The 12,959-nt window shown below is 39.1% G+C and overlaps 1 protein-coding gene across 6 annotated transcripts in view; it reads left to right on the forward strand.

Moving 5' to 3' along the window:
* The window catches only part of ROCK1 (Rho associated coiled-coil containing protein kinase 1), a 73,331-nt gene that overhangs the window by 15,239 nt on the left and 45,133 nt on the right, over positions 1 to 12,959 (forward strand). For all 6 annotated transcript variants that reach the window (XR_011902835.1, XR_011902836.1, XM_072329125.1 and 3 more), the window contains exon 2: positions 11,693 to 11,774. Coding sequence is in view for 4 of the 6 variants with exons in the window: in XM_072329125.1 (XP_072185226.1) it covers positions 11,693 to 11,774 (82 nt within the window). In the remaining 2 variants the exon portion in view is untranslated. The remainder of the gene's footprint in view (positions 1 to 11,692; positions 11,775 to 12,959) is intronic.

Raw genomic sequence — 12,959 nt, forward strand, 5'->3', positions numbered from 1 at the left:
ATCCTCTTATTTCCTTAACAGCAATATGTTCAAATGAGTTATAGTCTGGGGTATCATAAGTGACATAGTCATTTTTGAACCTGCATTTTTATTGCAGATTTATTTAAAAACAGTTTTTATAAACTGGACTGTTATCTTCCAGGATATGGCCAGATTAGGAGGTTTTTCAGTGAAGCAAGATTAACTTTGACAGTTGAGGTTTGTCCTGTTATAGTTTTGTAGGTTGAGAGAGAGATGGGGAAATGGCAGCGGAAATAGAGAGAGAGGATTGGGGAAGTGGCCTCAAGTTGTGCCAGGGTAAGTTTAGGTTGGATATCAGGGAAAACTTCGTTACTGAAAGGGTTGTGAAGCACTGGAATAGGCTCCCCAGGGAGATGGTTGAGTCGCCATCCCTGGATGTGTTTAAAAACTGTTTGGATGTGGTGCTCAGTGATGTGATTTAGCGGAGGGTTGTTAGAGTTAGGGTAGTATGGTTAGGTTGTGGTTGGGTTTGATGATTTTTAAGGTATTTCCCAATCTGACTGATTCTATGATTCTATGAAATTGTATGGAAAAAAAGGATCAGTTCACATCCTGGTCTACATTATGTCCAAATTGGAAAGAGCAAGAGAGGAAGCTCTGAACATTTGAGTGAAATGTGAATGAAAATTATACATCAGTTTTTGAGGGTATTTATAAGTGCTGTTTGGGATGTGTTTATGTCTGATGTATACAGAACGTATATGTGCACATTTCCAGACCTTTCCTAAAGCTGAAGTAGTTATTCTTGTTCTCTTCTAAACCAAATTGTTTAGCTACATTTCACGATCTAGTTAACTTTGAATGACAGTTATTTCCATGCCAGCGCATTTTGTTTGAATACCACAGAAGATTTAACTGTTTTCTTAATTTCCACTTAAGTCTGTGAATTCTGAGGTTAGGTAATTACATCCAATTATAAAATGGCCATGGCTGACAGCAAGCATCTGCTTCTAAAATGACTGTGTACGTGTGCGTGTTTTCATATAGTTGTTCAGAAGTTGGTTTTGCAGTCCAGCAGGGACTTCTGGCAGGAAAAGTGGAGGAGGCCTGAGGGAAAGTTAATTCTGAATTCAAAGGGATAGTGCTCAGTAAGTGATGTTCTGGTATAATCACTTGCTGGTATTTTCTAGTATTTAGGGAATTGGGAGCCTACTTTGCTTGGTATCCTATGAAAGCAGATTTTACATTAATCAGAAGGAGCAGATGTTACCTGGACTGGCTGGATGTGGCTTTACTGCTGATAGCCAGTACATAATGCAATGAACCCTTTCATGTGGGTAGTCAAGTGAGTAGTGTGTTTTCCATTGCCTTTCCTGAACTGACTGCTGGAGAAGAGCTTTCATAAGACAGTGTCTAGGAAAGAAATCATCTAGCAGTTTGACACAACTCACATGTAGCCATTCAGTTAACTGTTGTTTTGTTTGCTTGCTTGCTTGTTTAGAAAATATGCTTTCATCAGTTTTGCTCTGTGCTTAAAGATAAACTAAATGACAACTATTCCAAATAGTCTGTGAGGTGGAGGAGCAGAAAACATAATGTTGGAGTGCCCTGATTTGTTTCATGACAGTCTTATATGGTGTGACTAAAGTATGGTTTGTCCTCATCTCCTGTTGAGATTAACATAATCAGCCCAAGCTCAGCCTTGCTCCCTTGTAAGGACAGGCAGGAGAGACTTTGACAAGATTCCATGGTAGTGGCAGTGGTCCAGGCAGTCCTGGCTCTCTCTCCTCTTGGGCTAAGATTTGTTTGCTAAATCTAAAAGAAAATCATGCCCGTGGAGGATATATATCAGTCCATTGCATCCTCTTGGCAGGGAGAATGCTTTTCCCGAGTTCTGAAGTGTTCTGTATACGTGGAGGGCATAGAACTAAAGAGGAGTTGATGTTGTACGCTAGTCTGTGATATCAGTGCATCTGGAGAAACATGTTAGAAGAGCTGTTTTTCATCAGTTTCTTAGGATTCTTTATTTCCCTCCAATAGCAGTACTTAAACTCAGTGTAAATACCCAACATAGTAACAGCTGGATACCAGTATTTTACAATGTTTTGCTGTCTGTCTCTTGGTTGAGCAACTGTGCTGAAATGTCTCTCTGGCTTGAGCAACTGTACTGAAAATTTTGGGGCATGCTTTCTTTCTTAGTATATGAAGCTAATGGCTTTAGTTTTCCCAAGCATAAATCTCAAGGTTTGAAAGAAATGTAGAAAAACTTATTTACAAATCCCTACACAAGCTTGCAAGCCTAATACATCAGGGCCCTTCCTAGATTAGAAAGAAGTGGGGGGTACAACTGATGACTTCCTAATACAATATCTATATTCCTCTAGTTTTCAAAATGTGTACTTGAAACTTTCAGGTGAAGCGGCATGTGTTCTTGCTGTATTACGTGTAGTAAACACCCTACTAATTATCATGTAGGAAACTCCAAACTGCAAAAGCCACCCTGAGCTGTGGTAGACAGCTTTGGTTGTGGTCTGTAATTGCAGCACTTGAATGTAGAACCAGGTTTTCATGTAGGTTTTAAATTTTTGTTGGTTACCTCTCTTTTTAATTCACGTTCCAAAGCACTTAGGGTTTTGGTCATGACTACTATGTGGTCGGAGTGAAAAGTGGCCTGGAAGAGGTTGGTCTTAACTATTGATGAAGTCCTACTTCGAGCTTGCTATGATTTCTGGCTTTATTGGTGAATGCAAACGTCCTTCCTGTTGAGAGCAGTCACTGTTAGTGACTTGAAAATACACATAAGTATCCAGTGTGTTCTAAAGATGCATTACTAGTGGCGTTGCCTATGTTACCATTTGTTTGTTCCGGGGGGTTTTGATGAAGTGAGTGTCTTTGCCACTTCTTTTTTAGTTTCTTAAAGGGAGTGGATAAGATCCTACTTGTAGGTCAGTTCTAAATCTTTAACGTACTGGATTCCAGAATCTCAAAGCAGGTTTTTCTCAGAAGTGCTTTTGTTTTCAATATTAGCGGTGTGAATTCCCCCCAGATGTGTAAAGCTTGCTGTATTGTTGCTGTCAGTAACAAAATCCTGTCCATTTTGAAGAATCTCAGTGCTTGGCAGTAGAATTAACTTGCCTCTGTCTAAAATCATGGAATCACAGAATGGCCTGGGTTGAAAAGGACGACAATGATCATCTGCTTTCAGCCCCCAGTGCTATGTCCAGGGTCGCCAACCACCAGACCAGGCTGCCCAGAACCATGTCCAGCCTGGCCTTGGATGCCTCCAGGGATGGGGCATCCACAGCCTCCTTGGGCAACCTGTTCCAGTGCATCACCACCCTCTGTGTAAAAAAATTCCTCCTAAAAATAAGTAAAATAATCAATAATAAATTAGAATAAATAATTATTATAAATTATAACCATAATTTTACAATGAGAGAATAATAATAATAAAGTATATCTCATCAAACCTTTATTATTTGAAAATAAAAAAAAAAAAAAGCCGACTTTGAGACCCGTCTTGTAACTATTTACATCATGGAAAAAAGTGAATATGGAACAACATTAGTTTTCTGTATATATAAATCTTTTGTTTTTACTGAAGCTGGAGTTTTTCTACTAATTGATAGGTGAAAAAAAAGCCCATGGGCTCTGCGAGTGTTTGCATTATAAAGCTGTGTAACGATGCACCAATTCTTAAGTAGCGCTCTATCCTTGGTCAGTTGCATATTTCAGATATCTGCTTGACGGGTGATGGAATGTTTACTGCAGAAATGAAGCGAGAGCTCTGACAGGGGTCATACAACTGCAGCAGCTTTCCAAAGCTGATGTTCTCAGGGAGTTGTGCTCAACTTTCCACCTTTTTATGCAGTCTGTGGGTTGTGCGTGACTCCAAAGGACACCATATAGTTCCACAGGTTGAGCTTTCAGTTTCTAGAAAGTATTTTTAGCATAATTCTCTCATTACCTTCATTTTGGTACGCACGGCTACTTTTCATCTCTTAATAGGAAACCAGTTTTGACTTCTCAAAGAGTTTTAGGAAAGAAATGTTGTAATATGTTGAGCTAAAAGAGCTAAGGTTGTTTTGCATATTAAATACCTCTTACACTTGTTACATTTCTTCTTATGGACATGTTGGTACCCTGCTAGCTCTCACACTGTCCAGCTGGCTGAAGTTAGCTTCTGAAAGCTGGCTTCATGGATACCTGCCTGGAAAAAGCTTGGAGAGGCAAACTGTGGTTTCCCAAGCAACAGATGCAGAGGGGGATGTTTCCTTTGCTATAAATGTCACTGCTTTATAGTGGTGTTGTACAGTTGCTTTCCCTTGGCTGAAGTCGTTTATTACCTTTGGACTTCTGGACTGATATTGGCACAGCTTATCTTTTCACATCTCTGATTTGTCAGTTGTGTTTACTGTTTTATTGAAGGACAGTTGTGTACCAGTGTTTCTGTCTGCAGTGTTTTTATCCATCCTACTTTTGCTTTCTAATGAGTCTTAGACTGTTGACTCTGTTATTCTGAATTGGTAACTGTGTGTGTGTTCAAATGGACTGTACAAGCAGAAGCATTAGGCCTGTGTGCTGCCTGTGGATGAGTGTCCTCTGAAGATAACTAATACTGTAGACATCTCAACTTTTGCTGATGTAATTTGCATGTGAGATTTAGCTCCCCCCCAAGTTACTTAACATTTGAGATGTGGGAGCAGGGTTTGCGGTATATTTTCAGCAAACAGGCTAACTTGCATAACTTAAAAGGATGTGAGGTCATTTCCCTCCCAAGGTATTTCTGTGGCTGGTGTGGTTGCAGGGAGCTCCAGACCTGTGAAGAAGAACTTCCATTGCTTAGTGCTGGAGCTGCTGTGTAGTGTTGGATCTGTGGTGGTGTGAATGCCAGTCAGACCTTTAAGTACAATATACTTTAAGTGTATTTGTGATTAACTCATTCAATGTAATTTTATTGGAAAGGACAGTTTTAAGAAGCCGTACTTATGCTTTATTTAATCCTAGCGTGAATTCAAATATAGCTTGATAAATCGTATAAACCTAATGTATGCCATCTCTTTTTGTTTCCTGCACATTGAGATGTCAGAAAACCAGCATAGCCCTCCAGATAGTTATACAGCTCTTCTGCATGTAAGGGATCTTTTGGATGGCAGAACATACCATGCATGGTACAGAAGCTTTGTAGATTGTGAGAGAGTGTACCATGGCAAATCAGCTCATGCAAGTGAACTTCTTTAAGGGAAATCAGCTACAACTATCAAGAGATCTCTCTTGTTACACAGTAAAATAATATAATTGGACTTAATAGCAGTTAGTTTTTACTGCTTTTACTCATCTCCTCTGTCTGCTTCCAAACTCATGTTGCACCTATTTCTGCATAAGTCTGACTGGAATGTGTTCCTGGTGATATATTGATGTGTGTATATATTCTTCATCTTCCCTGAAAACACCGTTCTCTTGTTTTATGGCTGTTCTTAAAGATATCAGATTAAATGGAATTAATTAAGGCGATCTATTGAAGTAGTAAAATACCAGCGTACTAAATTGAAGCTTGGATTTAATATTTATTAACCACACTTTAATTTCCTAGTGTAGTGAAATTAGCGCTGTAATGGTGTTAGAGGTTCTTGTTGGCAGGGGCGACAAAACCTCTGAAACGTGTAGAACCCAAAATATGTCTGAAATGCAAAGACCCCAAAGTACTGCGTGCTTTTGAATGAGCAATTCAGCTTCTGTCTGCCTGTCTGTTGTCTTTTGCTGAAGGATTTCTTCTGTATGAATATGGGTGCTAAAAAGGCAGTTACAAATTAAGCTATATTTGCATATAACTATGTAGAATTGTGATACAGGTGAAACTTGCAGCTACATGTGGAAAAAATCTTTGCAATGCTCTAATGAAGGCAATAACTATTAGTGCTTTCAATACCATCAACTTGAGGTTTCAAGATCTTATTACTGAGATTTTAAACCTTCCATGATTTAAACTCCTTACTGATTGGGAAAAAAGTTTCTTTGTGAAGGACTTAAATTAGTGAAAGCTCTGTGAGTGTTGCAGGATACACAGGAGTAATGAGCTTTGTAATATTGTAGATGCCAGCAACAAGAAGGTGCTGTGAATCAAGGGCCCTGTACTCAAGCTCATGTCAGTTTGTATACTTTGCCTAGTCTAACAGTGTAATGAAAATTCTTAAGTGAAGTGTCTTAACTCTGTGTACATTCACTTGTCTACTTTAAAGATGAAGTACTAAATTGCAGTTCCGTGTTCTCTGGGCAGCAACGTAAACAAATGCGATTAACTTAAAACTGTATAATCTTTTACGTACTTAATTAAAGATGGATAAATGTAGTCCTATTGGCCTGAAAGTTGGCTTTCGAAGAATAATCTTGCCTGAAACTAGTAGGTTATAAGGGTCTGTATGAAAAAAAAAATATATATATATATAAAGTGGAGAGGAATTAATGCTGGACATGAGAGGAATGGAAAGCTTTGTGTCTTTCCTTACCAATGGAGTTGGCAGTAGGATATTTCACAGTTGGCAGTAGGATATTTCACAGATCAGAAAGAGAGCTCAAAGATGGCTCCAAGGCTTTTCTCTTCATCAGGCATGCGGAGCTAAGTTCTGTGATGGGGTCTGCCTGCTTATGGTGGGGTGTTAAGGATGTTTTGACAAGATAACTCATTCCTAATACTACTTCCATGCAAAGCAAAAGCATGGCTGTAGCCTTGAAAATAGAAGGAAGTTCCTGTGTTACAGACGACATGGGATCATTCAGGGTGGAAATGAACTCTGCAGCTTGTATAGTCTAGCCTCCCATCTCAAGCAGTCAGCTGGAACAGGCTGCCCCGGGGTCATGCCCAGTTAGATTCCCAGGGTCTCTGTGGGGGTGTCGGGCAACCTGTTCCAGTATTTGACCACACTTAAAAGAGTGTTTAATTACTAATTTTTCTTCTCTTCAGATGAAATCTTGTGTTTTAATTTCAGTAGATACCACTGTTGGTCTTTCTCTTTTTCATCCCCTTCTGTTTCACATGCATGGATAAGATCTTCATGAGCCTTCATTTCTCTGGCTGTCTCTCTCAGCCTCTCATGACAGTCATCTGTATGGCCTTTTTCTGGATTTGCTGTCTCTGGAGGGCCCTGGAACTGGGTTCAGCAGTGAAGGTGTGATTTCACCAGAGCTGAGTGGTGGGCAGGGATCACCTCTCCTGTTCGGGTGACGATGCTGTGTCCATTAGCCCAGGGTGCTAATGGCTGCCCTTATAGCTGGTCAGTGCTCAGCATGTACCGGTAGCAGGAGCAGTTCCTCCCCAGGTGTGGGACTTGGCATCTGCCTGCACTGAAGTTCACCAGACTGCCAACTTATGCAGCCTTTCCAGGTCCCTTTAACAATACAAAGATCTGATGATGCAATTAAAAGAAACATGTTTTTTTGGTTTTTTTTTTTTCTTTGGCTAGAATTTTAGTTACTACTTTTTGTGCAAGTTATGCAGGTAGGATATAGAAACTAACTTCTCATGCTACTGTCTCTATAGACAATTCAGCACAGACCAACTATGTACATTTTGTAATGTAGGACGTTATGAAAAATTACGATGGACCCATGAGGATAAAGCTGAGTCAGATTTGTTGCTTTAAAGTATGGGAGGAAGCTCTAGTACTATAGAAATAAACAGGAAAATGGTTACAATGCGGGGAACTAAAATATGGATGGTGAGAGTTGTTTGCTCTTCAGACTTACTGTGCTCACTCCAAAAAAGGAAAAGTAGCAAAGACTCTAAAATTGGGTAACTGCCAGTCAGTCCAAGGAATGCAACTTTTGTATGCTGATAACTCTCACTAGGTTTCTTAGTTGTCTGATAGATAAAGAGTAAAATCAACATTTGTCTCAGTAGTTGTGCTTCATCTGGGCTTATTCCTTTTTCTGTTGTGTTTTTTTTGTCGTACACTCCCATTAGATACATCCAAAGGAAATGTCTATGAAGTTAAATAATATTAAACATTAGAAATAATCCTGTGACTGTGCCCTGATAGCGTAGGTCATACGTGTTTGACTTTATATCGCTTAAACCTGGTGATAATGTGTTTTGCCACACTGGGGTTGCTTGATAAGAGTTTATTCTATTTTAATACTAAATTTCACTTTAAAATTGCATTGAAGTTTATTTCTTATGTCTGAATAAAAATAGTATTACATGTATTGTAATGAATTCTGAGTTTAAGGAGTGTATTTACAGAGTGAGGCAGCCCGCTGCCGTCATGGTAGGAGTGATAGCTTGATTTGTGAATGCTTTGGGAAGAGGTCAAAACTTCGTGAGCGCGTCAGCACCAGCTGATGTGGAACTGTTTAAGCCTCACTGCTGGAAACAAACACGTTGTTGGGGAATCTTAATGAAAAGATGTTCATAATACATATTAATGTATTGAAATCCGATTACGAATTATTGAATTATGAAATCCAAAGCTAATAAAATATGTAACTAATATGTATGCTAATGATACGTGTTATTGTTCTCTGTGTGTATAGAAAAACTGAAGGGAAAGTCAAAAAGTCTGTCTGCATGCCTCTTAATGAAAATGCTTACAGCGTTTCTCATACTGGAGTCCTTACTTAGACTGTTCTAGACAAGATTTTTGTACAAATTGACAAAAAATAGTAGGATTTATTTATTTATTATTTATTCATGTATTCAAATTAAGAGTTGGCGATCAGCACACTCACAGTAATGCAGTTTAACAGGCCTGTGGTATTTCTCAGAAATAAGTGATCGAAAGTAGTGAATAACGAGGGGATTTATGCTAAAAGGTAGTGAAAATTTAAAGCAGAACAAGGGAAAAATCAGCATCTGCTGGTGCCTGGATGGTTAATAGTAGTAGGTGAAATTCAGCATGGGTGGATAAACTCTGATCTTTGTTGAGTGTTGAACTAGATTTGGCTTATAGTACCTAGTGCAGTGCACAGTGACAGCTGGGTAGTCATCATGGCTTTTGTGGCTGAGGCACAGTGACAAAGTACATAGAATGAGATGTACTTTCATGTACCCTGTAGGCTATGGTGTTATTTATGTGATGCTGTAACTGCAAAACACTTGAACAAGTAGAACAAATGAGGGTAAAATTATTGAAGAAAATTGTGGTGTGGTATTAAATACAGCAATGCAATTTCTGGCATCTGCTAAAGAGGCATTGTTGTATGCTGGACTTGTTCATGTCCTCTGTCCTAGACATCCATGTCCTCCTCATTGGAGACTGTATTTGAGTCTAGACTGGCCTTCCATTTCACTCCCTTAGAGCTCAGCTTCAGTTGAAAATGCTTCCAAGCTGTAAGTGTTGGTAAGATGTACTGGCTGTGCTGCTTAAAGATATGTATTGAAACGAGTTTTTTCCCATTTATATAGTTTCGATACTATGAAAACATCTTATTTTAATAAACAGTGTCTGATTACTGTAATTGAAGAGGAGGAGATATGGCTCCCATAGGTCTTGAAGGAAAGATCTTCCTTCCTGTCTGTATCAGGCAGGGGTCTGGTGGCATGTTGAGCAAGATGGAAACAGGAGAGCCAAGTTCTCTTTGCAGTTATCAGCAATAATGGTTGTGTCTTCTTTCACTTGACCTTGTTTCTCCTAACTCTTATCGCTGTAACTCTGTCATGTATTCCTATCCCTGTGACCTGTGCCACTTTTGCAGGGCATTGCCTTCTCACTGGGCACTCCTCCCCGTTCCTTCTCCAGCAGTAGCACCTGAAGTAGCTGTTTCTTTTCTGGATGTTGTAGCAAGGGGGGGTTACTGTTAATGGGTCTGTGGTGAGTGGGAAGCTGCTAGTCTGCAATACCTTTAGGTGTCCTTTGTGTGATTTGACATGAACCTGAGATCACCAACTGGTTTGAGTTAATCTTGCAAAGTTTATTTTCCTTAGGTGTTTGACTTGAGAGAGTTCACTCAAAGATCTGAAAGGAAATGTTTCCGTGGTTAACTCTGATTTAAACAACTCTGAAAGCTTGCTCTGGCTTGTTAAATGTGAATCCCCCCTCATCTTGGCTTCAGAGCTTTATTATAAGGCACACATGCACCTGACAGACCAATGAAGCTGTGGCCCTTCCTGTACTTAGTGATATTTTTCTGGGTAACGTTGTATTTTAATTCAGAATGAAAAAGTCATGATGCAAATTAAGATTGATGTTAAAAATGTGTCAATATTTCTGTTAGTCTTCGCTTCTTGTAGTCAGTTTTTAAAGTTTTCCTGGCCCAGAAGGATAAAAATGAAGCACATCAACACTCAATGGTTTCTCTCCTGAAGCTGCCCAAAAGGTGGGATTCTCTGGTGGTTTTCTTGGGTGCTTACTGTGTATCTTTGGAAAAGTCATCTTTTAGTAAGACACAAAGTATTTCTCACCAAGTTGCATTTGATTTAGCACTAACTCCCAATCTGGTTGGAGTCCAAGTTGTTATCAACCTCCTACTCTCTTGTTTATATTTCTGATCCATTAGTATGTCTTCATTGTTGTTGTTTGCTTTCCTTTCTTGTCATCAGTATAACTTCTAAGTGATGGGCTTTTCATATACTCAAGATGCAAAAGCTGACTTTACGTGCTGTGAAAATACTGTGGTAATTTCCTTGACTATGGTTTTCATTGTAATGCTTCTTAGAGTTCCAGCTAATCCACTCTATGGAGACCCAACTTAAACTATCGATGTTTCAATGAAATTAACAAAATTAAAATAAAAACAAAACGAAATTAACAAAACTTTGAAGCAGTTCTGATTAGCCTTGTACTTTTACTTCCTTACCCATGGTTTTGCATTCTATCATCATTTTACTGCTTGCTTTCATTACATCTTAGATATTTATATCTCACTAAATTTAAAGTGAGGACTGCAAGCCTATGAATAGTTTAGATACTGGTAGTGTTTGATTTGCATAGCTTACAAGGTCTTGTACACTGAGGGAAATAAACAGGCTAGAATTTGACGTCAGGGATCAAAGGCAATTTATAAAATACGTTCTTCTAATATATATTCCTGTAAAGTAAGCTTTCAGAAAGCTTGTACTGTAACATTTCTTCAAGCAGAGTTACCTGGGGGATGTAGCAATTAGGACTGATGGATCAACTTTCAGTTGTGTATTGCATAATTTCATCAAAGCAAACAGCAGTCGAACCCAGATCTGATCAGGTCCGGACTGATCAATTTGAAGATATCTGATCTTCGAGCTGACTCCAGCAAGTCAGTAGTAGGTGGTGTGGGCATGTGGGTGGCAGTAAGTAGCAGTACTTTCCTTGCACACTTTGCTAGCACCCAGTGGCTTGTACTCCGTGGCTTTCCTGTCCATCTGCTTATTTGTCACTGGATTGTTACCTAGCTGATGAGCGCTACTTGTATAATTCACAATGGCCCCCTAGGATACTTGATTGCTTTTCATTAGATGCCTTATCTGTGGTCTTCAGCCGGTAACGTTTTTGTTTAGTTTTCCTCTGAGGAGATGTAAACCACCAAAGTGTAATACAGGCCTGTTGTAAAATTAAGACCATAAACTTTAAGACAAAGTTTCTGGCACTTATCAAGACCTTAAAAGTATAGGATTTCTTCCTTCCTAAAAGTGTGAATAATTTTGTTTGTATGGAGAATTGATAAGAACAACCATTTTAATCTCATCTCTCTGACTACCAGAGTTTGTATTTTCCCAAACATTTAATTTTGCTTTTCTCTTTTTTCTTTTATTTTTCTGCAGGATGGATTAGATGCTTTGGTGTATGACTTGGATTTTCCTGCCTTAAGAAAAAACAAAAACATTGATAACTTCTTAAACAGGTGTAAGTATTTAATATTGTGGTTACTGACTAACTGGGACTAGGAATATCAACTGAAATAAAATAATATGTTGCTGCATTTTGAAAGGCCATTAGAGATTTTGGGTGCGAGGTGTTTTAAGAGTCATATTTGTTTGTTTCCCAGTCAGTACTGATGCAGTTACTGGTAGAAATGTAATCCCCAGCAAATGAATGCTCAAGTTTACTAATGTAAGTGATGATGTATTCAGCATTACAGAACCCTTAAAGAGAAAGGCCTGTCTCCTTGTTCTTGGCAACCTTTTGGATTCCTGTAGCTTGCTGTGTAATGTCATGTACTGACGTACTTAAAGCAATTAGCAGTAAAATGACATAACGTGTGCAGTGTTAAGAAATATTGAAGTGTTCACTGACAGACTGGAGAGCTCACTTTATATTATAAAAGGTCTCTTTTCTTTATCCAGTACTGCAGTGTAGAAGTATTATTTGTTTTATATACACAATTGTTAGGTCACCATGGTAGCTTCCTGATTTTTAAAGGAATTAGTAGGTACAAAATAATCTGTTTTATTATCTAGACAGAAAAAAGAATATGGGAAGAAAACGAGATGTTTTGTTGTTGTTGTTTTTCTTATTTTGCAACTGGAAGGTAGCACTGCCTTATTTCACTTTCTCGTTAATTCTGTTCCCTGCCGTTTTTTGTGCTTTTTGTTTGCTTTTTTAAAAGAATTTCAGAATTCACATACCTTCAGGTTAATTCTACTCTTATCATAGAATCACAAGGTTGGAAAGGACCTACAAGATCATCTAGTCCAACCAGCCTTCTATCACCATTGCTTCCACAAACCACTAACCCATATCTTGTAGCTCCTCATCCAGACACTTCTTGAACACTGACAGAGATGGCGACTCCACCTCCTCCCTGGGCAGCCATTCCAGTGCCTGACCACCCTCTAAGAGAAAAAGTTTTCCCTTATGTCAATCTAAACCTCCCGTGGTACAACTTGTGGCCATTTCCTCAGGTCCTGTTTGTTGTCTGGGAGAAGAGGCCAAAGCCATCACAGCCTCCCTTAAGGAAGTTGTAGAGTGTGATGAGGTATCCCCTGAGCCTCCTCCAGACTGAACAGTCCCAGCTCCCTCAGCCGCTTCTCATAAGACTCATGCTGTAGACCCCTCACCCCTTAGGAAGTCATATTATTTATCATATTG

Source organism: Excalfactoria chinensis, chromosome 2 (genome assembly GCF_039878825.1).
Source record: "Excalfactoria chinensis isolate bCotChi1 chromosome 2, bCotChi1.hap2, whole genome shotgun sequence".
Classification (NCBI taxonomy): Eukaryota; Metazoa; Chordata; class Aves; order Galliformes; family Phasianidae; genus Excalfactoria; species Excalfactoria chinensis.